Source organism: Balaenoptera musculus, chromosome 19 (assembly GCF_009873245.2).
Source record: "Balaenoptera musculus isolate JJ_BM4_2016_0621 chromosome 19, mBalMus1.pri.v3, whole genome shotgun sequence".
Lineage (NCBI taxonomy): Eukaryota > Metazoa > Chordata > Mammalia > Artiodactyla > Balaenopteridae > Balaenoptera > Balaenoptera musculus.
Genome location: NC_045803.1, coordinates 17,212,157 through 17,238,482, shown reverse-complemented (window position 1 = coordinate 17,238,482; position 26,326 = coordinate 17,212,157). Strand labels below are relative to the sequence as shown.

Below are 26,326 nucleotides of genomic sequence, written 5' to 3'. Positions count from 1 at the left end.
GGGCCCAGCAGTCTGTGTTTTGACGAGTCCTCCTGGTGACTCTGACGCACTGACATTGAGAATCTGGAAGAGCCGAGGCATAGAGGCTGCATCACTTCCTCGAGGTCCCCCAGCTGCAGCCCCGACTTGAGCCCCCGGGGCCTGGCTCTGGAGCCCACGCGCTGACCACTGTACATCACTGCCGTTTCAGTGAGAAGCAGCGGGAGCTCGTGGGTCTGAAGGTGCTGAGGGGGTGGTAAGAATAGAGCCGCAGGGCTGAGGGCAATGCCAGCGAGGTTCCTGAGGAAGGTGGTCCTGCCCTGGTTTTTGAAGAGGGCGGAGGATACAACAGAGGCCAAAGTCAAGGTCTAGAGGCAGAAATAACCAAACTGTGTTGGAAAGGAAGGTGACGAGGCCGCTTCGGCTGGAGTGGGATGGCCACATGCATGAGAAAGGAAGAGAGGTGCATGGTAACGGGGCTGTGGGCAGTGGGGCGGAACCCCACCCTGAGGCCTGCCCTTTCCTCACCGAGCTGGCAGTCATGCAGGGAGAAGGACATTAAATAAATGACCTTAGGCAGAACACCTGGCTTCAAAGTGGGACCCCCCTGCTCCCAAGGAGAAGCACAGGGAAGGCTGGTAGAGCCTAGAATGGAAGTGTGACTTAGGGTCTCGGGGTTGGGGAGGTGTCCCTATGGAAGGAAAGTCACTCGGGGACGCCCTGTGTGAAGGTCCCAAGTGGGAACGTGTTTGGCAAAGTTCCAGGAGCTGAAACAAGGCTGGAGTGGTCAGAGAGGGTGGCAGAGAACAGCAGGGGCTTCATAGCAGCCATGCTAGACATTTCGACCAGAGCTCCTGCGCACGTGCAGGGGCCCCGCCCTGACACACCTGTCTGCCGACAACAGGCCGTGGCTCCAGCAGGTCTGGCCTGGGAGGAACGACCCTAAGGACTTCGCCCTGAGAGGCAGAGGAGTGTCAATAATCAGGACCGTTGAGTAACCCTGTGCTGCCCGCGGTGCAGCCTGAGCACCGCCCGGGTGAGCTGGGTGTCCCCAGGAGGGGTGTGGAGCGACTCTTACGTGAATAGTCATGCTTTATTTAGTCTGTATCAGAGCAAAAGGAAAGCAGCATACCAAACATGACTTTTTGTTTTTTGATGAAAGCTTAGGATGAGGCTGAGTTAAAAAACCAATCAAGTTGAATTGATTTAAAGAAATGTATGAAATAAAAGTGTTTCAGGTGGTTCACAGACAGGATAAAAGTCCTGAAGGTCACAGGCAAACCTTTAAAGTTTGGAAAGCAGTGATGTGATCTGACACAAAGACCATCTCTTAGGAGGGACTAACGTTCAGTGATGACCCGTAATTCAGCTATCACACTCCGCCCAGCGCCTGGACCCCCCAGAATTCATCCATTCTGTCCACACGTGGTTACTGAGCACCTACTCTGTGCCAAGCCAGTGCTGGGCTCTAGGGACGCCGCACGGACCAAAAGAACCACACTCTGACCTGGTGGAGCTGACATCCTGTGGAAGAGATAGACAAAGACCAGATAAACACGTGGTCAGATAGTGAGTGTGCTAAGAAGGAAACTAAGAGAGATAGAAGGACAGAGTGTGCTTGCAAGGCTGCCGATTTAGAAAGCGGTCATTTGAGTATAGAGACCAGAAGGAAGAGAGGGAGGGAGCTCTGTCGATTTCTGAGGCATGTGGGTCCAGGGAAAGCCAAGATCAGGTGCAAATGCCTAGAGTGGGAATGTACTTGTTATGTTCATGGAATGAGAAGGAAACCAGCCTGCGTGGAGTGGGACGTAGGAGCCGGAGCGGTTGCCCAAGGGAGCCCGATCACAGAAGGGCTTTAGGTCACAGTCAGGACACAGGGTTTTACTCTGAGTGACCTGGGGAGCTGCTGGAGAGTTATATGCAGAGGAACGTTATGGAGGGGCTGGAGGTTTCAGAGACCCTGCTGGCAGCTGTGCGGACAGTGAATGCAGGGGATCAGCGGATACAGGCAAGGGGCTCAGCAGGCCACGGCTCTTGTCCAAGAGAGAGGGGAAGTGGAGGTGTGAGAGGGAAGAGCATCAGGACCTGTTCTAGAGGGGGAACTTATGGGTCTGGCTGGTACGGAGGGGAAGCAAGAGAGGAGTCTGAGATGCTTAGATGCTTAGATCTAAGGCCACTTCCTTGGATGCTGGAGAGGTCGAAAGGAGCTAGTTTGGTGGAGAACACAGCATGCTCTGCTCAGCACGTTCAAGGACAGGCAAGGCTGACGGGACCCCTCCCTGGGGACATTTCAAGCTGAGGAAGAGTCAGAGTGACTCAGAGGGACGGGGACACATGCAGGAGAAGAGGTCTGGCTGGCCTGGAATAGAGGCGAGCAGGTCTCACAGTTGCAGCTGTCGGGAGGGATGGGCCACCCGATGCAGGAGGGAGGATGGCCAGGCACCAGGCATGACAACATGGACCACTTTGTCCCTCCCCTCCCGCCAACCTCCTGGGTCGCTCCTGGCTGAGAAGAGCCATCCCTGGTCGCCCCCCACGCTGTCCTGAGGACCAGTGCCTGGGGTGGGCGGCTCCATTATCCCCATCGATGAAAGGGCTCCAGGCCATGCTGGTTACTCCAAGTCTCCTCCCCTGGGGCGGGGGGGGGGGGGGCTCACAACTCCACCCAGGAGGATCCAAGCCTCCTCCTTTCGCCACCTTCCTCATTCTCAGCTCCCGTCTGCTCCCTGGAGGGGAGGTGACAACCTCAGCTCACGGGCAGGGCAGCAGCCGAAGAGAAGACCCCTCCCCCCACCCCCTCCCATACCCAGAGCTTGGTCTGCCTGGAACATCTTCGCTGGGGAGCAGGAGGGGAACCACTGTTTTGTCTCAAAGGGCCTCTCTGTCCAGCACAGTCTGGAATTGAGCAGCCAGAGGTATGTGACGTGATGTCACCATGGAGTATTGGTCAAACAGAGCAAAGGGACTGTTGGTAATAATGACAGCTCGCTTTTACAGAGTGCTCATTTCACGACGGCCACCCTGCAAAGCGTTTTACGTGCTCACGGTTGCTCACGGCACACTCAGGCAGTCAGAACCGCCAGTGTCCGCATCATCCTTAGAGGGGAAACTGAGGGAGGTCACGGCTGACAGATGGCAGGACAGGGATTTGAACCCCGGTCTGTTTACCAGGTGCTTGTCACTCATATGCAGCTGAGTGCAGCACGTGTGTGACCTCACTAACCCTGTGAGAAAGGCACTGTCATGCGCATCTTTCAGCCTGGACAGGGGGCTCAGAGGGGGCACACAGCCAGGTGGGGAAGGCAACCCAGGCCTCACAGGTGCTTGGCTCCACTGCTTCCAGGGCAGGGTGGGGACAGCCAAGCCAAGTGGCCCAAAACAGAGACCATCTACCTCTTTGGAGGGAAAGATGTGAAGGCACCAGAGCTACATTCTCGGGAGTCCTGCTTCCCGCCCTTTCCTCCTCCACGCAGCCCTTGGCCTCCAGAAATCAAGGCACCTGCATGAACCCCCTGCCCAATTTCCTCCTGTGGCGGGACCATCACCAATGCCTGGAGCTGTGCCAGCAGAGGCCTCAGACGCTCCTTCTACGTGATGAGCAGGGCTGTGAGTCCCCAGTGGGTCCCAGAAGACTTTTGGGATCTTGTCCCTTGGCCTGGGAGTCCCCCATTGAGATCACTGGGGTTTTGGGGTTTTTTTAACTTTTTATTTTGAAATAACTATAGACTTACAGGAAGTGACAAAGATAGAAGAGAGAAGTCTGGCGTGCGCTGTGTTGAGTTTCCTCTCATGGTTACTTGTTACATAATTATGTTTAGTACAACCTGTATGTAGTTCTAAGTCCTTTTATCTCTTGTCTAGATGTATGTAACCCTGCAGTCAAGATACAGAATTATTCCATTACCACAAAGATCACCCTTGTAGTCACATCCACTTCCCTTCCCTCTATTGTCTCCAACCCATGGCAACCAGTAATCTGTTCTCCATCTCTACCATTTTGTCATTTCAAGAATATTACATAAAAGGAATCATATGGTCCATGACCCTTTAGGACTGGGCTTTTTTTAACTCAGTAAAATGCCCTTCAGAATTTTCCAAGTTGCTGCCTGTTCAATACTTCATTCCATTGCTACACAGTACTCCAGGGTATGGATGTATCACAATTGTTGAACCATTTAGCTATTGAGGCACATGTAGGTTGTTTCCAGTTTGGGGCTATTACAAATAAAGCTGCTATGAACAACCGTGTACAGGCTTTGGTGTGGACATAAATTTTCATTTCTTGGGCATCAATTCCTAGAAGTGCAATTGCTGAGTCATGCGGTAGGAATATTTCATTAGTTTTTCAAGAAAATTACCAACTATTTTCCAGAGTGGCTGCACCATTTTACATTCCCACCAGCCACGCCTGAATGATCCAGTTACACTGCATCCTCACCAGCATTTGATATTGTTATTATTTTTTATTTTAGCTGTTTCGTTGGTATGCAGTGATTTGCATGGTCTTGATTTGCATTTCACTAATGGCTAGTGGTGCTGAACATCTGTTCACGGGCTTGTGTATACTCTTCGGTGAAATGTCTTTTCTTGTCTTTTGCCCATTTTCTAATTGGCATACAATCCACCTACTTAAAGTGTACCCTTTAATGGTTTTAAGTATATTCACAGCGTTGCACAACCATCACCACAGTCAATTTTAGAACATTTCGTCACCCCAAAAAGAAACCCGTGCCCATTAGCGGTCACTCCTGGTTTCCTCTCGACACCGCTACCCCAGCCCTAGGCAACAATTAAATCTACTTTCTGTCTCTACAGATTTTCTTTTACTGGACATTTCATAGAAATGGAATCATACAATTTGTGACTTTTCGTGATTGGCTTCTTTCACTTAATGTTTTCAAGTTCATCATTTTGCAGGATCTCTACAGTACTTCATTTCTTTTTATTGCCAAATAATATTTCATTGTATGGATACACCATATCTTCTTTATTCGTTCATCACTTGATAGACATCTGAGTTGTTCCCAGTTTTTTGGCTTTTATGAATAATGTGCTATGAACATTTGTGTTCAAATTTCTGGGTGGGTGTGTTTTCATTTCTCTTGGGTATATACCCTAGGAGTGGAATCACAGAGGTAGATGGGAATTCTATGTTTAACCTTTTGAGAAACTGTCTTGAGACTTGTTTTTCAAAGTGGCTGGAAAATTTTACATTCCCACTAGCAATGTATAAAAGATTCCATTACTACACATCCTTTCCAGCATTTGTTATTGCCACTATTTTTTAATTTTAGCTGTCAAATAGGTGTGTGGGAGTGATAGCTCATTGTGATCTTAACTGGCATTTCTCTAAAGGTTAATGACGTTGAACATCTTTTTATTGGATTATTTTTAATTTTTTATTTGTTTATTTATTTATTTATTATTTATTTGGGCTGCACCGGGTCTTAGTTGCGGCACTCGGGATCTTTGTTGAGGCATGCGGATTTCTTACTTGCGGCATGCATGCGGCATCTACTTCACAGACCAGGGATCGAACCCGGACCCCATGCATTGGTAGCACAGAGTCTTACCCACTGGACCACCAGGGAAGTCCCTATGTGATTATTTTCTATCCATATAGCGTCTCCAGTGAAATGTCTCTTCATGCCTTTTGCCCACCTTTTTTTTTTTTTTTTGCCCATCTTTGAATTGGATTGTTTGATTTTTATTTTGAATGTTGAATTTTGAGAGTTCCTTATATATTCATTCTATAATTTTTTCTGTTTAAAAATTAACTAACTAATTAATTAATTAATTTGGCCGCCTTGGGTCTCTGTTGCTGCACGCGGGCTTTCTCTAGTTGCGGCGAGCGGGGGCTACTCTTCGTAGCGGTGCGCGGGCTTCTCATTGCGATGGCTTCTCTTGTCGTGGAGCACGGGCTGTAGGTGTGCAGGCTCAGTAGTTGTGACTTGCAGGCTCTAGAGCACAGGCTCACTAGTTGTGGCCCACGGGTTTAGTTGCTCCGCGGCATGTGGAATCTTCCCGTGTCCCCTGCGTTGGCAGGCAGATTCTTAACCACTGCGCCACTGGGGAAATCCCTACATATTCATTCTAGATATGAATTCTTTGTCAGATAAGTGGCTTGCAAATATTTTCTCCCAGTTTATGTTTGTCCTTTCATTCTCTTAGAAAACTCTTTTCCAGAGCCAAAAAAAAATTAATTTTGGAGTCCAGTTTATTGAGTTTTAGGGGTCATGCTTTTGGTCTCATGTCTAAGAACTCTTCATCATCCCCTATGTACCCCAAATTTTCTCCTATGTTAGCTTCTAAAAGTTTTATAGTTTAATGTTTCACATGCGAGTCTATGATCCACTTTGAGTTAATTTTTGTATGAAGTATGAGATTTAGGTTGAGGTTCATGTTTTGCCTATGGCTATCCAATTGTTCTACCACCCTTTGTTGAAAAGACTGTATTTCCTCCATTGAATCATTTTTTGCTCTTTTATCCAATATCCGTTGGTTGTTCTTGTGTAGGGCTATTCCTGAGTTCTCTAATCTGTCCAGATGATCGACATGTTTATCCCCCCACCAATACCACACATTGTATTTTATGTGTATATGCCTTTTATATTATTGTTGTTTATTGTATATTCCTTTATAATAAGTCTTAAATCAGGTAGAGTGATTCCCCTCCCTTTACTCTTCTTTTCCAGAAATGTTTCCTATTCTAGTTCTTTTTTCTTTCTGTATAAACTTTAGAATAATCTTGTCTATATCTACAAAAAATCTTGCTGGGATTTTGATAGTAATTGCATTAAATCTGTATATCAATTTGGGGAAAATTGACATCTTTACTATGTTTAGTCTTCTAATTCATGAACATGGTATTTATTGAAGAAGTCTTCTTTGATTTTTTTTCAGCAGTGTTTTGTAGTTTCAGGATACAACTCTTATATATGTTTTGTTAGATTTATGACACCTAAGTGTTCTTTTTGTAAGCCATTGGAAATGGAATTGTATTTTAAATTTCAGCTTCCACATATGCATTATTAATATAAAGAAATGTGACTAATTTTTGTGTTGATCTTGTATTCTGCAAACTTGCTGAACTCACTAATTAGTTTTAGAATTTCTTTTGTAGGTTCCTTGGGATTGTCTACATAGACGGTTATGTTATCTGTAAATAGGTTTTATTTCTTTCTTTCAGATCTATATGCTTTTTATTGCCTTTCTTTGTCTTATTATGCTGTCTAGAACTTCCAGTATTATACTGAATAGGAGTGATTGAGAGTAGACATCCTTGCCTTGTTCCCAAGCTTAGAGGAGAAAGTATTAACACTGTTAAGTGTTAAATATGTTAGCTGTATTTTTTGTAGGTCAGTTGTAGGTAATCAAGTTGAGAAGTTTCTATTCTTAGTTTTCAGAGAGTTTTTATCATAAAAGGGTGGTGAATTTTGTCAAATGCTTTTTCTGCAACAATTTATATGATCATGTGATTTTTCTTCTTTGTCCCATTAATGTGAGATTACATTGATTGATTTTCAAATATTGAACCAGACTTGCATACCTGGAATAATCCCCACTTGGTTATAGTTATATAATTCTTTATATACGTTGCTGAATTCTATCTGCTAATACTTTGTTAAGGACTTCTGCATCCATTTTCATGAGGAGTATTGGTCTGTAGTTTTCCTTTTTGTGCTATCTTTGTCTTTTTTGCTTTGGTTTGGTTTCAGGGTAATACTGGCTTCGTAGAATGAGTTGGGAAGCATTCCCTCTACTATTTTCTACATAATAGATTATGTAGAATTGGTGTTAATTCTTCTTTAAATGTTGGGTAGAATTCTCCAGTAAAAACCATATTGGCCTGAACATTTCTTTTTCACGTTTTAAATTACCTTAGTAGTTATAAGGCTAGTCAAATTATCTGATTCATATTGATTGAGTTGTGGTAGTTTGTACTTTTTGAGGAATTGATCTATTTAATCTAAGTGGCCAAATTTACGTGTATAGAGTTTTTCATAGTATCCCTTATTATCTTTTTGATGTCTGCAGGATATGTACTGATATCCTCTGTTTCACTCTTGATATTAGCAATTTCTCTTTTTTTATTTGTCAGTCTTGCTAAAGATTTGTCAATTTTATTGATCTTTTCAGTGAACCAGGTATTTTATTTCCTCTATTATTTTTCTGTTTTCAGTTTCATTGATTTCTGCCTTTATATTTATTATTTCCTTCCTTATGCCTGCTTTGGGTTTGTTTTGTTCTTATTTGTCTAGTTTCTAGAGATGGAATCTTATATTATTGACTTGAGACTCACTTTTTTTTTTTTGGCTTGCACGACCTTATTTCCCCAACCAGGGATTTAACTGGGACCCTCGGCAGTGAAATCACCGAGTCCTAACCACTGGGCTGCCAGGGAACTCCCATGACTTACTTTTTTTAATGTAAGCATTCAGTGCTATAAATTTCCCCCTTGTATTTTAGTTGTGTCCCCCCAGATTTGATAAGTTCTATTTTCATGTTCTTTCAGTTCAACGTATTATTAAATTTCCCTTGAGATTTCCCCTTTGACCCATAGGTTATTTAGAAGTGTGCCGTTTGGTTTTCAAGTGTTTGAAGATGTTTCTGTTATTGATTTCTAGTTTGATTCCATTGTAGTTAGAGAATATATTCTATGTGATTTCAATTATTTCCAAATTTTTGAGGCTTGTTTTATGGCCCTAAATTTGGTTTATCTTGGTATATGTTCTGTGGATGTCTGAAAAGAATGTGTATTATGTTGTTTTGGGGTGGAGTGTTCTATGAATGTCAGTTAGATATTGTTGGTTGATGGTGTCGTTGAGTTCTTATATATCCTTGCTGCTTTTCTGTCTAGTTGTTCTATCAGTTGTTGAGGGTGGGTGTTGAATTTTCCAACTGTAATTGTGGATTTGTCTGTTTCTTCTTTCACTTCTGTTGGATTTTGCCTCACACATTTTGTAGGTCTGCTGTTTGGTACTTACACATTTAGATTGCTATGTCTTCTTGATGGATGGACCCTTTCCTTATTATAACATATCCCTCTCTGGCTTTGGTCATTTTCTTTGTTCTGAAATCCACTTTATCTATTATTATAGCCACTCCTACTTTCTTTTTAAAACTGAGGTATAATCAACATATAACTTTATATTAGTTTCAGGTGTATAATGATTTGGTATTTGTATTTAGTGCAAAACGACCCCCACAATAAGTCTAGTTAACATCCATCACCATACATAGTTACAGAATTAATTTTTCTTGTGATGAGAACTTTTAAGATCTACTCCCTTAGCAACTGTCAAATATACAGTACAGTATTAGTAACTATAGTCGCCATGCTGTGCATTACGTCCCTAGGATTTATTTATTTTATAACCAGAATTTTGCACATTTTGCCCACCTTCACCCCTTTTACCCACCCCACGCTCCCTGCCTCTGGCAACCACCAATCTGTTCTTTGTATCTATGAGTCAATTTTCATTTTTTAAAAAGATTCTACATGTAAGTGAGATCATATGGTATTTGTCTTTCTCTGTCTGACTTATTTCATTTAGCATAGTTCCCTCCAGTCCCATGCATGTGGTAGCAAACGGCAAGATATCCTTTTATGGCTGAATAATATTCTTTTTTTTTTTAACATCTTTATTGGAGTATAATTGCTTTACAATGGTGTGTTAGTTTCTGTTTTATAACAAAGTGAATCAGCTATACATATACATATATCCCCATATCTCTTCCCTCTTGCGTCTCCCTCCCTCCCACCCTCCTTATCCCACCCCTCTAGGTGGTCACAAAGCACTGAGCTCATCTCCCTGTGCTATGTGGCTGCTTCCCACTAGCTATGTATTTTACGTTTGGTAGTGTATATATGTCCATGACACTCTCTCACTTTGTCCCAGCTTACCCTTCCCCCTCCCTGTGTCCTCAAGTCCATTCTCTAGTAGGTCTGCGACTTTATTCCCGTCCTGACCCTAGGTTCTTCATAATCATTTTTTTTTCTTTTTTTTTTCTTTTTTAGATTCCATATATATGTGTTAGCATACGGTATTTGTTTTTCTCTTTCTGACTTACTTCACTCTGTATGACAGACTCTAGGTCCATCCACCTCACTACAAATAACTCAATTTTGTTTCTTTTTATGGCTGAGTAATAGTCCATTGTATACATGTACCATATCTTCTTTATCCATTCATCTGTCGATGGACACTTAGGTTGCTTCCATGTCCTGGCTATTGTAAATAGAGCTGCAATGAACATTTTGGTACGTGACTCTTTTTGAATTATGGTTTTCTCAAGGTATATGCCCAGTACTGGGATTGCTGGGTCATATGGTAGTTCTATTTTTAGTTTTTAAAGGAACCTCCATACTGTTCTCCATAGTGGCCTGTATCAATTTACATTCCCACCGACAGTGCAAGAGGGTTCCCTTTTCTCCACACCCTCTCCAGCATTTATTGTTTGTAGATTTTTTGATGATGGCCATTCTGACCAGTGTGAGGGTGTGAGGTGATACCTCATTGTAGTTTTGATTTGCATTTCTCTAATGATTAGTGATGTTGTGAATCCTTTCATGTGTTTGTTGGGAATCTGTATATATTCTTTGGAGAAATGTCTATTTAGGTCTTCTGCCCATTTTTGGATTGGGTTGTTTGTTTTTTTGATATTGAGCTGCATGAGCTGCTTGTAAATTTTGGAGATTAATCCTTTGTCAGTTGCTTCATTTGCAAATATTTTCTCCCATTCTGAGGGTTGTCTTTTCGTCTTGTTGACGGTTTCCTTTGCTGTGCAAAAGCTTTTAAGTTTCATTAGGTCCCATTTGTTTATTTTTGTTTTTATTTCCATTTCTCTAGGAGGTGGGTCAAAAAGGATCTTGCTGTGATTTATGTCATAGAGTGTTCTGCCTATGTTTTCCTCTAAGAGTTTGATAGTGTCTGGCCTTACATTTAGGTCTTTAATCCATTTTGAGTTTATTTTTGTGTATAGTGTTACAGACTGTTCTAATTTCATTTTTACATGTAGCTGTCCAGTTTTCCCAGCACCACTTATTGAAGAGACTGTCTTTTCTCCATTGTATATTCTTGCCTCCTTTATCAAATATAAGGTGACCATATGTGTGTGGGTTTATCTCTGGGCTTTCTATCCTGTTCCATTGATCTATATTTCTGTTTTTGTGCCAGTACCATACTGTCTTGATTACTGTAGCTTTGTAGTACAGTCTGAAGTCAGGGAGCCTGATTCCTCCAGCTCTGTTTTTCTTTCTCAAGATTGCTTTGGCTATTCGGGGTCTTTTGTGTTTCCATGCAAATTGTGAAATTTTTTGTTCTATTTCTGTGAAAAATGCCAGTGGTAGCTTGATAGGGATTGCATTGAATCTGTAGATTGCTTTGGGTAGTATAATCATTTTCACAATGTTGATTCTTCCAATCCAAGAACATGGTATATCTCTCCATCTGTTTGTATCATCTTTAATTTCTTTCATCAGTGTCTTATAGTTTTCTGCATACAGGTCTTTTGTTTCCTTAGATAGGTTTAATCCTAGGTATTTTATTCTTTTTGTTGCAATGGTAAATGGGAGTGCTTCCTTAATTTCTCTTTCAGATTTTTCATCATTAGTGTATAGGAATGCAAGAGATTTCTGTGCATTAATTTTGTATCCTGCTACTTTACCAAATTCATTGATTAGTTCTAGTAGTTTTCTGGCAGCATCTTTAGGATTCTCTATGTATAGTATCATGTCATCTGCAAAGAGTGACAGCTTTACTTCTTCTTTTCCGATTTGGATTCCTTTTATTTCTTTGTCTTCTCTGATTGCTGTGGCTAAAACTTCCAAAACAATGTTGAATAATAGTGGTGAGAGTGGGCAACCTTGTCTTGTTCCTGATCTTAGTGGAAATGGTTTCAGTTTTTCACCATTGAGGACGATGTTGGCTGTGGGTTTGTCATATATGGCCTCTATTATGTTGAGATAAATTCCCTCTATGCCTACTTTCTGGAGGGTTTTTCTCATAAATGGGTGTTGAATTTTGTCAAAAGCTTTTTCTGCATCTATTGAGATGATCATATGGTTTTTATTCTTCAGTTTGTTAATATGGTGTATCACATTGATTGATTTGCATATATTGAAGAATCCTTGCATTCCTGGGATAAATCCCACTTGATCATGGTGTATGATCCTTTTAATGTGCTGTTGGATTCTGTTGCTAGTATTTTGCTGAGGAATTTTGCATCTATGTTCATCAGTGATATTGGCCTGTAGTTTTCTTTCTTTGTGACATCTTCGCTTGGTTTTGGTATCAGGGTGATGGTGGCCTCGTAGAATGAGTTTGGGAGTGTTCCTCCCTCTGCTATATTTTGGAAGAGTTTGAGGAGGATAGGCGTTAGCTCTTCTCTAAATGTTTGATAGAATTCGCCTGGGAAGCCATCTGGTCCTGGACTTTTGTTTGTTGGAAGATTTTTAATCACAGTTTCAATTTCAGTGCTTGTGATTGGCCTGTTTATATTTTCTATTTCTCCCTGGTTCAGTCACGGAAGGTTGTGCTTTTCTAAGAATTTGTCCGTTTCTTCCAGGTTGTCCATTTTATTGGCATATAGTTGCTTGTAGTAATCTCTCATGATCCTCTGTATTTCTGCAGTGTCAGCTGTTACTTCTCCTCTTTCATTTCTAATTCTATTGATTTGAGTCTTCTCCCTTTTTTTTCTTGATGAGTCTGGCTAATGGTTTATCAATTTTGTTTATCTTCTCAAAGAACCAGCTTTTAGTTTTATTGATCTTTGCTATTGTTTCTTCATTTCTTTTTCATTTATTTCTGATCTGATCTTTATGATTTCTTTCCTTCTGCTAACTTTGGGGTTTTTGTGTTCTTCTTTCTCTAATTGCTTTAGGTGTAAGGTTAGGTTGTTTATTTGAGATGTTTCTTGTTTCTTAAGGTGGAATTGTATTGCTATAAACTTCCGTCTTAGAACTGCTTTTGCTGCATCCCATAGGTTTTGGGTCACCGTGTTTTCATTGTCATTTGTTTCTAGGTATTTTTTAATTTCCTCTTTGATTTCTTCAGTGATCTCTTGGTTATTAAGTAATATTCTTTTGTATACACTTTCTTTATCCACTCATCCATCAATGAACACTTAAGTTGCTTGCATGTTTGCAGGGAACATTGGGGTGCAGATATCTTTTCCAGTTAGTGTTTTGTTTCCTTCAGATAAATACCCAGAAGTGGCTTTGCTGACAAAGAGAGCTGGGGGGTGTGGCCAAGAAGAGTGAAAATCAGTCACTGGCGACTTTGCTGTGCTTCCCCTTTCACTCTTAGATGCTGCCACGGTCCCTGAAGACAGAAGACACATGAGGAATCAGGTAAAACATTTTTGTTCTCTTTTGCATTCGACAAGCAAGTAGGGAGCCGCTGCCATGTGCCAGGCACAATTCTAGGGGCTGGGAGCACAGTGGGACTCCCCTCCCTTTCTCTTGCCTGTGTGACAACAGGTAGGAGTCCCCGGTCTTTGAGCATGTCCCTTGCCAGGCCTGGCAAGTCTTCTGAGAGCAGGAGGCATCACTGGGTACCCAGGAGGGAAGAATGGAATCAAGGAGGCCGGCTCTGAGGTTCTGCAAGGCTCTAAACAGGCCCATGTTGAGCAGACCAAGGGTCCAGAGCCTTTGTGCCCAATGCCGACTGTTCCCAGCGTTCCATGCCCCATCCTGCCTCAGCCGCCTTCCAAGCGCAGGCCTGGGGCCCACCTCTTGCGCTCCAGAGACCTCTTGAGCTCCGAGGGGTAAGCATGCAGCCCTGCTCTGAGAAGCACCCCTCTTCCACTAGTCCTGGCGTTCTCCAGCTGGTCCCCAGTGAGGGTGTGACTGGTGGCTGCTGGCAGAGGGGGTACCCTGGCCCAGCTACTGGAGGCTAGTCTTTGCCACGGGGAATGGAACCTGGCCCTGGCCATAGCCCTTGTGGAAACCCAAACAGAGCCCAAAGTGCATCCCTCAGAACACTGACCCTGCAACCCTGCCAAGTTTCTCATGGAAAACGTAAAATAGTTCCCATGGCTGAAGAAGTATGGGTCGTGTACTCTACTCTAGCCCCCATGCTGGGAGATGCATGATGCACACACAGCTGGTTAAAGGGTTTGAAAAGGCCTGCACTGAAGACTCCTATTTCACTTCTTTAAATCCAGCTTCTCTCAAACGGATGTGACCTTGAGGACTTTTTTCTGCGTAACGCTATTAGCACCCGCAGGGCTATATGAGCTCTGCGTGGAGAGTCTGCCCTAATCCATGCCCAGGCCAGACCAGCACGGCCGCCATGCCTGGGGACAGACCCCCTTCCTACTTTCGGCCAGCGGCCTAGCTTTCCCCACACCGGTCCTGGACACCCAACGGTCCTTTAGCGTAAGCCGCGCAGCCGGAGGAGATAAACAGCCAGCCGGAGGGGCTTGGGGAGGGGACGCCGATGTGTGGGAACTGTTGGCTGGGCGGGTGGGAGAGACGCAGGTCTGTGCTGAGACAGGAGACACACTCTGTTGGCACGTCCTGCTGGCTCCCCAGAGACAGGCATTCAGGGCACGACCATGTAAATTGGGACTTAAATTTAACTCTATGTAAATGTAACTCTATGTAAAAGTCCAGTGAGGTGGCGGTCCAGCTCACCGCACGTGCGCCCACACATAGAGATGGGCAGTGGTTGCACACCGGCAGCCCTTGGACTACCTCTAGCCCACAGACAGGTTTTGTTTGACCAGCACCGTGTTTGTTTGTTTTTTTCAAAGCAGGTCATTTCACATGAAACTCTGGCTTCTTACTTCTTTTAAAACAGTAGAAGATCAGGCAGTGCTGAGCCCACGTTCCCACTTGACTGGAACTGAGATAGTCATGGCCTTTACTCAAGACGTGTCCCCACCTGGTTGATTTGTTTCCTAACCAGCCCATGGGGGCATCTGAGTGGGACCCTTGGACCACATTCTCCTAAGTCCTTTCAGACCCTTCTAAATGCTCTCCTGGCATCATACTTAATGATTGGTTTCAGAGTTATTTTTTTCCCGGTCTTTAAAATCAAGTTTTGGCCATGTCTCTCCCCTATGTGAAACCCTTCGCTAGTTGACCCCAGGTAAGCTCCAGGTCACCTAGGGCCTGGCATTCGAGGTGCTCAGTAGTTTGGTGCCGCTCAAAGCCTGAGAGCTGGGCAGCAAGTTTATAAAATTTTGGATGGATGGATGGAAGAAAGGAAGGAGTGCTGGGAAGAGAGAGGCTAGCCTTACATGGTTCTCGGGCTGATGGGAGAGGCACAGCATATCCAGAAAAAGACCCTGTGAGCTTCCAGAATTCCATATCCTGCCATGCAACCAGACACGGTCTTCTCGGAATCAGGGAGAAGGGATTGGAGCTCAGTGGGTGAGCAAGAAAAGCTGTCTGGAAGATGTAAGTGACCAGATGGCTTAAAGACAAACTCTTCCTGGCCCAGGCTCCCGCCTAGACACAGCACCATGCATCTCCTCGGTCCCTTGCTTCTGCTTCTCGGTAAGGATGGTGGCCTAGGCGGATACTTGGGTCTGGGATGACTGTGGGAGCTGGAGGAGGAGGAGGAAAGATGGGGGCAGAGAAGAGTAAATGTGGGGCAGGGTGGGGACACTCAATGTATATGTGTGTGTGTGTGTGTGTGTGTGTGTGTGTGTGTGTATTTCTCTCTTTGTGTATCTGCCTCTCCCCCCCGTCTCTTCAGAGGAAATTCTTTAGAATGCTCTCAGTGTCCTTCAGTAATGCTTTCTGTTCACTCTGGTGGGTTCCAGAATACTTGGCTTTCTCTGACTCAACCTCCTGGACGTTTGAACATCCCAAGACCCTCTATGCCTGGGATGGAGCCTGCGTCTGGATTCCCTGCCGCTACAGTATCGTAAACAGGCACTCCATAGATAACCTGACTGTGTACCACAATTATAAGTACGACAACTCCACCAAGAGCTACAGTGGGACCATCCTCTATAAGAACCTAAAAATCAGGGATTTTCCTCCTCGTCAGGGAAGGGTACGATTCCTGGGAAACAACAGATACAACTGCACCCTCCTCATCAATCCCGTGAAAGTCAATGACAGCGGTCAGCTGGGGCTGAGGATGACGTCTAAGGAGGACAAATGGATGGAACCCATAGGCCTCAACATCTCTGGTAAGGCCCTGAGGATGGGTTCCTTTGTCTCGGCAATGAGGAAGGTGGGGAACACCTGACTCCTGGGACAGCTCACAAACCAGGTTGCCTGCAGAGGCCAGACGGGGATGCCAGTGAGCGACGGGGGTGCCACAAAACAGTGGCGCCCGTGGCAAACTGGAGCATGGGCACGCCTCCCTCCTTGAGCATCTCCCCTGCCACTCAGCCTCTGCCCATTCTAGAATCTGGCTTCCAGGTTGCCTGGTTTTTCCGGAGATGGAGAGCTGAATTTTCAAGTGAAATCTCCCAATGTATTAATGTGGGGGGTTAATTCTAATTAGGCCTTCGTGGCTACACGACACACGGATAGGGTGTGAACCAAACACAGGTCTGGGGCCTCCACCCCAGGGAGTGTGCTCGCTCCATTCCACGGCCTGTGTGTTCGGTGGCTGGTTCTAAGCAGCCCTGTGTTTGGGGTGAGAGACGAAGCTCCAGACGCTGCAATCTGAGGGCGGCCCAGCCTCGGGGGGAGCAGGGGCTGGCTGCGCACAGGCCTCTCCGCGAAAGGAGTCCCCTCCAGGAGTGCTGGGTGGGAGGTCTCCGACACTGAGGCCTTTGGACAGATGCAGGTTTGTCCTCCAAGCTAAGCCTGTTGAACTAAACGCGTAAAATCCACTGAGGAGTGCGGGGGGAGTGGCCTGGAAAACATTTAGAAAGCAAACACCAGGGGGGTGTGAATGAAGTAACTATAAAACATAAAACACAGTTTCTAAGGAGGATCAGCTTTCACAAGACCTTTCAGAGGGTGTTTCGGCCGAGCAGAGAAAGGCAGGCCCGCAGAGACGTGGACGGGCCAGGCCAGGGATTCCTGATGGGTTACTTGGGGCAGGGCATCTAAAGCTGGTCCAGGCTCCCAGGCCTCCAGCGTGGCCCCTGCTCTTTTGCAGAGACGGCTCCTCCACCCCGCATTGAGCTCCCTCCAGAAATCCGGGAGCTCCGTGATGTCACTGTCACCTGCTTGCTGAATTTCGCCTGCTTTGAGTACCAGGTTCATTTGCAGTGGTCCCTGGAGGAGCCTGCGGTCACCTCCACCTGCCTGTCCACCAAGACTGTCTCCACCCAGAGCACTCTCACGTTCCAGCCGCAGTGGACTCACCATGGCAAGAACCTGACCTGCCAGCTCTGGGACCCCACGGAGCAGCAGTTACTCTCTGAGGAAACGGTGTGGCTGGATGTGAAGCGTGAGTCTCCCCAGTGCTTCTGTGGGGGGGCCGGGGGGCCGGTCATCCCTTCACCCCCGCAGAGGGTAACAGGGGCCCACACAGAAGGGAGCGTGATGGGTCTGTGGGCACGCGCTGTTGGGAATGGTCCAGGCAGAGCCGCGGCCCCTCCTCCACCGTTCCCATCGTCAGCTCCAGTGTTTCAGGGGACACCTGATTCAGAATAAAATAATCTATCCTCAAACCATGACCTGATCACCTGGTTAAGGTTTTTTTGTTCCCCTGGGGGGGGGCAGGGTGAAGAATTTTTTCACACCATTTTTTTGTGCCTCATTCATTCAATAAATATTTGTTGTGGACCTACTAGGCCTTACTACGGCTGCCGGGGATAGAGCAGTGAGCAAAGTTCTTGCCCACGTGGAACTAGCGTTGCAGTCAGGGAGACGAAGAGTAGATAGGTGAAAAGGGAAATAGAGGACGCGTGTGTAGGTGGTGCTAAGTGTATTACGAAAAAATAAAGCAGGGCTAGGACAGAGGGAGTGAGGGATGGAGGCTGAACTTGAGCTGAGACTTGGGTGAAGGGAGGGCCTGAGGCAGGCATGTCTCTGTGAGAAGACAATTCCAGGGAGAGGGAAGGGCAAGTCCAAGGCCTTGAGGCAGGAACTTGGTGTGTCTGCCTCAGAGCAAGGCGCCAGCAAGCTTGGCACTGCGTCCAAGGGGCCCAGTGGTAGGAAAGGAAGGCCGAGAGGGACCGGGACACTAGATCTCATGGGCGGCAGTGAGGGTTTTGGATTTTTCTCTAAGTGTGGAATCCACTGAACGGTTTCAAGCAGGAGAGTGACAAGGTCTGATGGACAGTCCTGGGAATGCTCCTGGCTGCTGGTGGAGACCAGACCTTCAGGGTCTGGGGTGTGGCGAGCAGAGAACCGAGTTGGGAGGCTGTGACGGTCAGTCACCTGGCGCTTGGACCAGCCCACCCTTGTTGACAAGGGTGACAGTGAGTGGCTACGCACCCTCGCCCGCTCTGTATAGGCCGCTGCTTTATCAGAGTAAAAGCCCCGCAACTTGTCAGCACTTCGCACCCTCTGAGAATTCCCTATCCCCTCCCTCACTGCCCCTCTGCTCCTCCAGACGCGCCAAAGTTGAAGATCCAGGTCAGTCCCACAGAAGCCACTGTAACGGAGGGAGAGTCTGTGACCATGACGTGCCAGATTGTCAGCAGCAACCCACGGCACCAGGGTGTGTCCTGGCTCAGGGACGGGGCCCCGCTGCTGGGGGAGGAGACGCCCACGCTCACTCTGCCCCAGGTGACCAGGAAGATGAGTGGGCAGTACCAGTGCAAGGCCCACAACGATGTGGGCTCAGAAAAGTCGGAAGCAGTGGACCTCCAAGTACACTGTGAGCCTGCTGGGAGCTGGGGAGGGGCCAGGCCGGGGGTCAGCAGGGGCGCCTTCCAGGCCCACGGGAGGGGAGCCCCGGAAGCCTCTGCTCACCACCACCCCCAACCCCCCCGGCCTCGGCCTCTTCTTCCAGATGCTCCGGAACCTTCCAGCGTTCAGATCTTCTCCTCGCCAGCTAAGGAAGGAAATAAAGTAGAGCTGACTTGTATATCGCTGGCCAATCCTCCTCCAACAAATTACACCTGGTACTACAATGGGCTAAAAATGCCTGGAAAGACGGACAGGACCTTCCAGATCTCAGAGGTCCTCCTCAGGCACGCTGGGGAGTACTCCTGCTTGGCGGAAAATAGTCTTGGTCCTGGAGAAGCTGGCCAGGGGGCTGACTTGGAAGTCCAGTGTGAGTGGTCGCAGAGCTGCTGGAGGGAGGAGATGGCTCTGGGGGCGGGAGGAAGGCAGACGAGTCCGCGAAGGGCCAGCAAGCACAAACCAGGGGCTCCTGGCAGATAAGCTTCTTGGGGCGGGTGTTGTGTTCACAGCTGTGTCCTTAGTACCAGACAGGGCCTGGCTCGTGGGAGGTGCGCAGTAGATGCTTGTTGACTTGAATGAATGGCAAGATGCCAGGGTCCCATGAGGGACGCGGAGACTTGGCGTCACTCGGCAGTGGCTGAGTCCCTGCAGGGGTCCTGACGTTTTCGAGGAGAACTGGGGCCAAATGCTTCATTACCTCTTGGTTGTCAGAGCCTGTTTAACACAGTGAGTCTTGGCACTGAGGGGAGCCCAGGACAAAGAGAATCCCTAGGTTTGATCCTTGGACCCTGGGATGTCATAGTCGGGGCCAGATACTCTGATGCGGATGCCCACATCCTGAAACCTAGACACCGGGTGTGTGGTAACAGCAGCAGCAACGTGTATTGTGTGTTTACCACACGCCACAGGGCTCTAACAGCATCCTCTCACCGCATCCTCCAATGATTCCACAAGGTTAGCTACTCACGGGACCCCATTTGACAGATGAGTCAACTGAGGCCTGCAGCCCATGGTCACACAACTCCAAGGGGCAGGATCCGGCAGTCTGGATCCAGAGCTACGTTCTTCTTTTTCTTTTTTAAATTAACGCCCTTACTGTAGTGACCCGGCTCCGCGCCCCAGACCTGTGCAGAGACCCACAAACAGTGGCTCCTGCCTCGCACGGCACCACACGTACTCCGCCCAGAGCTGTGCTCTTAACCACTGCACCATCCCGTCTCAAACCACAACCAGGCCAAATGGCCAGGGCAGGGTTTCTGTCCTCAGAGGCAAGAGGGAAGCACAAGCCTTCCCTCGGCTAATAGAGGAACTTCGTGAATGCATGGCACAGGAAGGGCGAAGAGGAAGCAGGAAGGAACAGGTCTTATGGGCGGCTGACTTTTCTTCACACATCTCTCTGGTTTCCTTCCAGATCCCCCCAAGGAGGTAATCACAGTGATTCAAAACCGCACACCGATTCGAGAAGGAGACAGCGTGATCCTGTCCTGTACCTACAATTCCAGTAATCCCCGAGTTACCCGATATGAATGGAATCACCTAGGCTTCCAGGACCGGCTATTACCTGCTGGGCTGACGATTCGAAAAGTTGCCTGGGACACAGGGCCAGTCAAATGCGCAGCCTGTAACCAGTGGTGTTTGTGGTCTCCCCCTGTCAACCTGGATGTCCAGTGTGAGTGCCCTGGGCCGGGGGAGCTGGGGGGTGGCCCAGTTGGGGTGCGGGGCTCTAAGGGTGAGGAGACCGAAGCCTGAACCACAGTCCTCACAGAGAATTGAGGGATGAGAGTCAGGCCTCAGGGCCAAGGGGAGAGGAATTCTTGGGAACAGGAAGAGGGGAAGAGACCCAAGAGGTCAGCCTGAGGTCCTTGCTCTCCAGATGCCCCCAAAGATGTCAGCGTCCAGGTCACTCCCCACAATGAGATTCGCTCTGGGAACCCGGTTCTCCTCCAATGTGACTTCTTAAGTAGCCGCCCCACGGATGTCCGCTTCTTCTGGAAGAAAAATGGAATCCTTCTGGAGGAAGGAAAGAAACTGAGCTTTGACGCCATCTCTCCAGAAGATGCTGGAACTTACCACTGCTTGGTCAACAATTCCATAGGACAGAACTCGTCTAAGGCCTGGGTTCTCCAAGTGCTGTGTGAGTGGCTGGAGCCAGAGGCTGAGAGCGGAGACGGACGGGTGACTGGCTACCTGGATCCTGACTTCGCTTCTACTTACAGATGCACCCAGGAGCCTGCGTGTGTCCATCAGCCCGAAAGACAGACTGGTGGAGGGGAAGAAGGCAGTCCTGACGTGCGAGAGCGACGCCAACCCTCCCACCTCCCACTACACATGGTTTGACTGGAATAACCGAGACCTCCGCCATTATGATCAGATGCTGAGATTGGACCCTGTGACGCTGCAGCACTCAGGCGCCTATTGGTGCCAGGGGACCAACAGGCTGGGCCGGGGCCGGTCGCCGCCCACCACCCTCACTGTCTACTGTAAGGGCCCTTCCCTCTTCTTCTCTGGCCCTGGCCACTCCTGCAGCGTGCATTCCAGACCTCCTGCCCGCTCGTGCTCCTTCCCTGCCCCACCCTCCTGTCAAGCGAGTGCACGGAGCGTGGGGAGTGGGCAGCCTGTGAGCTCAGAGGCGCCCCTGCTCCACACACAGCTCCCCCGTCTTCCCTCCTCCCCGCTCAGTCTCTCGCCGCCCCAGGAGGATTCAGGCTGCCCCTACCTTCCAGCCATCCTGAGCTCCTCCTAGCGCCCTCTCTCTGCCTCTCTCTCTGTCTCACCCTTGATAGGCTGCTTGTTTCTACCTTTTGAGATTTTAGTGGTTTTTTTTTTTTTTTAAAGACAATACAAGTACATGGTAAAAAACTAAAACAGCATGAAAGGGTAAGTAGTGGAAGGACGGATACCTCTCCTTTCTTGCTCCCTGAGAACTCTACCCCCTCCCTTCCTTGAGGCTTTCGCTGTTGGCAGCTGGATATGGCCCCTCACAGAGACTTTTCTGTACGTGCACCCATAGGCCTGTAGGGATTTATGTCCATACACCCTTCTTTGTTACTTATGTTACTTCTTTGTTACTTACATAATAACTTTGTTATTTATGTCCATATATCCTTCTTTTGTGGGAGAGCTCACCCGTTGCCCTGAACTTCCCTTTCTTCCATGTAATAACAGCACTTGGAGATTGTTCTCTATCTGTGCATATACAGGGTGTCTGAAGAGTCTGGAAACACAGGGGAAAATATTTATTTATCGTGCTTTTTTCAGGTTAATGATTGGAGCCATGGCTTTAAATTTAGAGGATTGTCACTGGCAAAGCTGGTGTTAAAGGGAGCCAGCCCGAGGGGGTCATTTGGAACAGTTACACATTGTATAAAAACACGTTCCCTGGGTCTCCCCTCTGCAGGCACCCTGGAGACCTGACTCTTTTGCTGAGGGTGCACTGCGGTCCCGTGTACGGATGTCGAGTAACTATGTGCCCACTGCCCTCCTCAAGGCTGGGTGCAGTCTCCTGCTCTGGGCACACCTGCGAAGAGAATTGTAGGCTAGGTTCCTGCACGGACTGACTGGCTCAAAGGACAAGTGATTTTAAGCATGGCCAAGCTGCCCACAGAAGAGGCGGTACCGCTTATGAGGGTTACGTGTTCTGTGTGTGCCCGAGTCTGTCACACAGCAGGAGCTCCTCTTGAGAAAGAGCTGCCCTTCCCTCCTAATGAGACGTCCAGAGGGCAGGGCTGGCGTCTCCCTCTTACTATGCACCACACCCCCTGGGCAAGGAGGAGACGTCCCGCGGGCAAGGAGGACCGAGGCTATGCAGAGAGAAGCCAAGGATGCCTCCCAGGCAAAGATCACAGGGCAGAGCTGGCCTGCTACCCGACTGAGGCAGTGACATCCACTGACGTACCTCCTTTCTCTATCAGATAGCTCAGCCACCATCAGCAGGCGAGTGGCCTTGGGAGTGGGGCTCTGCCTGGCCATCTTCCTCCTGGCAACCTGGGGAGTCAAGCTTCAGCGGAAGTGAGTTCCTCCCATGCCCACCACCTTTGCTCCCCCTCCGCCCATCCCAGGGAACGACCCCGGTTACTCAATCCTGCAGCCCCCAGCATGCCGTGTCCACAGGGTCCTCTTCCCAGGCCCTTCATCCTCCCTGAGCGGGGCTTTATTTCTCAGCTGGAAGAGGACTCAGAGACAGCAGGGGCTTCAGGAAGGTTCCAGCGGACAGAGCTTCTTTGTGAGGAATGTAAAGGTAGGATGGGAGAAAGATGAAATGCAGGGCAGAGCTTCAAGTCAAGAAAGAAACAAAGTAGAAAATCAACTATGTGTCAAATAAAAAAAAAAAAAGAAACAAAGTAGAGAAGGGTGATAAAGAGTACGAGGGGCGGGGGAGCTAGGGCCGGGAGAGGAGTGGTAAGGGCCGAAACCTTGTCTTCCTCTCAGGCTCGAAGGATCCCCCAGGCTGAAGGCCCCCACTCCCTGGGGTGCTACAATCCAGTGATGGAAGATGCCGTCAGCTACGCTGCCTTGCGCTTTCCTCGTGGCGAGACTGATGCACCGAGACCTGGGTACTGAGGGCGCCAGGGGGGTGACACCTGCACCCTGGGAGGGATGTGGGGGGAAGAGCTCGTGTCTCGCCTGCCCTCTCTGTGCCAGGCCCGTACTTCATCTCCTCATTCCTGCTCCATAACAACCCCCCTGGTAACGGTCTCGGGAATTGGATCTGTTCCTGCAAACCAGGAGCATGCACAGCCAGAGTTGGTCTCTATCACCAAGGTTGGGACTTTGCGATACATACATACATACACTCATTTGACACATCAGCCCCTGCTGTGTGCACTAGGCATGATACAAAGGGGCTGAGAGGCTGGGGGTGTTCTTAGGGTCTAGGGGAGTTGGAAGAAGGAGCAGATTTCATGCAAAAGGCTTCATTTGTGGTCAGCTCTCTGCCTTCCCTCTCAGAGATGCAGGGACCTCAGAGACGCGGGGACTTTCCCCAAACAGGGACGACACAGTCACTTACTCTGTGGTGCAGAAGCGTCAAGTGGTAAGAGGGCAGGGCTATGGAAGGTGGGGACGTGACGGGACCTGGCCTCGGCTGTGAGTCCCAGAGCCTGGGTGGGCTCAGTGCTGGCAGAGGCTGGGCAGCGGGGAGGGCTGCCCAGACCCTGGTGAGGTCAGACCCAGGGCAGGCACCTCCCAGTCTGAGGCCGGCTGCAGCCAGTTTCCAGACAAGAGGACTCCTGCTTGGGCTCTTGGACCCCCAGGTGGAGCCGAGGAGAGAAGGGACAGGGGAAGCGGGCTGTGGGAGGCTGGTGAGCGCGAGGCCACGCTCACCACCATGTGGCTTTCTCAGGGCGACTATGAGAACGTGACTCCAGAGGTCCTAGAAGACGAGGGGATACATTACTCGGAGCTGGTCCGTTTTGGGTCTGGGGAGCCGCCGCTGGCCCAGGAAGGAGTGGAATACGTGACCCTCAAGCACTGATGAGCCAAACCAGCTGAGGTGGAGGTGCCACAGGGGCCGCAGGGGCCAGGGTGGTCCTGGAACTTTCTCAGCCTCTGCTGTTCAGCTGCGAAGTCACACACACACACGCACACACACACACGCACGCACGCATGCACGCACACACACACACACACACACACACACGAGCACACACGCACGGTCACAGTTACTGCAACCCCAGTTGGTGCAGAGAACTTTGTACATGGTCCAGAGACAGTCTTCCTTCTTAGCACTGGTAACCCCGACCCTCCAAAGGGTCTGTCCCTGGTCCTTTCCCACTCCCCTTCTCACCCAGAAATTCATCTAAATACCTACCCTGAGCTGTACAAATCCCCCTGCCCCTTCCCAGCCCTCTGCCACCACCTACCCACTCCCAAACCCCACCCCCCAGCTGGCTGTGTCCCTGCGGGGATCAGCTGGTCATTATTTGTATTGCTCTCTCTCCCCATCCCTTTGACACCTCACCCCTGCTCTGATAACTGCACTCACTAATCTTATGCCTAATTTTTGACCCCAGGGCAAAGCCCAGGGAAAGAGGAAACAAAATGAGGTAGAGGCACTGCCCTGGGCTGGTTTCTTCTCTAAGAGGCATTCCACGGGAGGATTATGCTGCTGCGACTCCTTTCCTCAGGGGTCTCGTGGTCTGAGACGTACACTGATGTGGGCAAACGTGTAACAGACCCAGAGCTACACAATAAACATGGCTCAGATGCCACGGCAAAGAGTCAGTGCATGATTTCCAGTCTGCAGAGTCTGAGTGGGGACAGGGAGATGGGGCAGGCATGCTGGGGCTTGGGGAGAGGGGAAAGGTGACTTCACGAGCAAATCACCATATCGGAGGGTCCATCGTCTTGTTGCCAAGAGTCCGCTGGCGTCACAGACAGAGTCTGAGTCTTGATTCTTCTGCTCAACCAGCCGAATGATCTTGGGCAAAGTTCACCGGCTTCTCTGAGCCTCAGTCTCTTCATCTGTAACAGGGAGATGCAGGTGGTTCGAGAAAGGAAGTGAGGTATAACCTTATGTCATGTTATAAGAAGATTAACGCAATAGCCAAAAGTCCCTAAAAACCACATTCCCATCTGATTTGCATCTCTTGAAGACCATAAAAAGGGGAAGCCAACGCATTACTCACAGCACTTCTCAAAAGTGACCCTGCTGCGTCGTTTCACAGCCCACAGCTGCCTGCCTTCTCGAAGGCCAGCTACCTTGAGGAACCTCTCAGCTTTTCTACCTCCCCCCGTGACCCCCACTAGCTCTCTAGTATGTTCCCTGGCCGACTTGCCAGAGAGGCACTTCCGGCTTCTCCTCCGCTTCTCCGTCTGTTCTCTCTCCACCTGTTCTCCTGCTTCTGCCAAGGGGCCAAGGCCCATTCTCCTTCAGGGCAGAAACCTGTGGTTAATCATTCATCAAGATGACAGTCAAATTCCCGGCCTGTGGTGGGCGCTCTGAAGGCACCGCCTTCCTTGGCTGCCCTACTTTCCCATCTGCTCGATCCAGATGCTCTCTGAGAGGTTGTCCTTGGGATGCCCAAGGAGTGGGGCACTGATAGCCCCATCAACCTACTTTGTCCCTGGTTTGACATCTTTTTTTTTTTTTTTTTCTGGCCACGCCACGTGGCTTGCAGGATCTTAGTTCCCTGACCAGGGATTCCACCCGGGCCCCGACAGTGAAAGTGCCGAGTCCTAACCACTGGACCGCCAGGGAATTCCCTGGTTTGACTTGTTGTGAGCACCATCCACTTCTCTGGAGAAAGGGAAGGCTTCGAGAGCTGTTGAAATGAGAGGGCAAGGGTCTGGGGACCAGTATCATTCAACCATTTATTCAGCAAACACCTACTGAACACCTCCCACTGCATCCACCACAGAGCCAGTTGTTGGGGTACAAAAAAGATACAACATGGTCCTAATCTTGGGGGTCTCTAGTCTAGGCGTCCAGAGGGTTTTAGGAGCTGAAGGACCTCAAGGCAGCCGCCAGCCTGATGAGGCCTGGCACGGGCTCCTTGGCAACCAGCGGGTGACTTCCCATCCTGGACCTGAGCCTGACTGCTGATTTCAGCCTACTTCATGACCAGTTGC

The 26,326-nt window shown here is 48.6% G+C and overlaps 1 protein-coding gene and 1 long non-coding RNA gene across 5 annotated transcripts; one reads left to right on the top strand and one right to left on the bottom strand.

The window, feature by feature from the left end:
- Positions 1–13,295: 13,295 nt before the first annotated feature.
- CD22 (CD22 molecule) lies at positions 13,296–25,036 on the top strand. Of its 2 annotated transcripts, XM_036832755.1 has the most exons (14): positions 13,296–13,333; positions 15,432–15,487; positions 15,757–16,131; positions 17,058–17,351; positions 18,462–18,728; positions 18,864–19,127; positions 20,169–20,426; positions 20,631–20,891; positions 20,974–21,237; positions 22,669–22,765; positions 22,919–22,994; positions 23,186–23,310; positions 23,705–23,789; positions 24,099–25,036. In XM_036832755.1, the coding sequence occupies exons 2-14, from the start codon at positions 15,454–15,456 to the stop codon at positions 24,228–24,230; spliced, it is 2,532 nt and encodes an 843-aa protein (XP_036688650.1). In that variant the 5' UTR covers positions 13,296–13,333; positions 15,432–15,453; the 3' UTR covers positions 24,231–25,036. The 2 variants fall into 2 exon arrangements, with proteins under 2 accessions (XP_036688650.1, XP_036688649.1); XM_036832754.1 differs by having other exon boundaries at positions 18,462–19,127.
- LOC118885022 lies at positions 20,655–25,573 on the bottom strand. Of its 3 annotated transcripts, none has more exons than XR_005017428.1 (5): positions 25,384–25,573; positions 25,082–25,219; positions 22,653–22,741; positions 21,831–21,971; positions 20,655–20,742 (listed from the first exon to the last, which is right to left on the bottom strand). It is a non-coding gene; the product is annotated as an uncharacterized LOC118885022 (long non-coding RNA). The 3 variants fall into 3 exon arrangements; XR_005017429.1 differs by having other exon boundaries at positions 20,669–20,745; positions 22,653–22,754; XR_005017427.1 differs by having other exon boundaries at positions 20,669–20,745.
- Between the last annotated feature and the right edge of the window lie 753 nt (positions 25,574–26,326).

Coding starts and splice junctions, on each gene's coding strand:
- CD22 (XM_036832754.1), top strand. CDS start 15,454: ATGCATCTCCTCGGTCCCTTGCTTCTGCTTCTCG. Junction 21,238..22,668: donor CACCACCCTCACTGTCTACT/GTAAGGGCCCTT, acceptor TTTCTCTATCAG/ATAGCTCAGCCACCATCAGC. Junction 22,995..23,185: donor TCTTTGTGAGGAATGTAAAG/GTAGGATGGGAG, acceptor TCTTCCTCTCAG/GCTCGAAGGATCCCCCAGGC.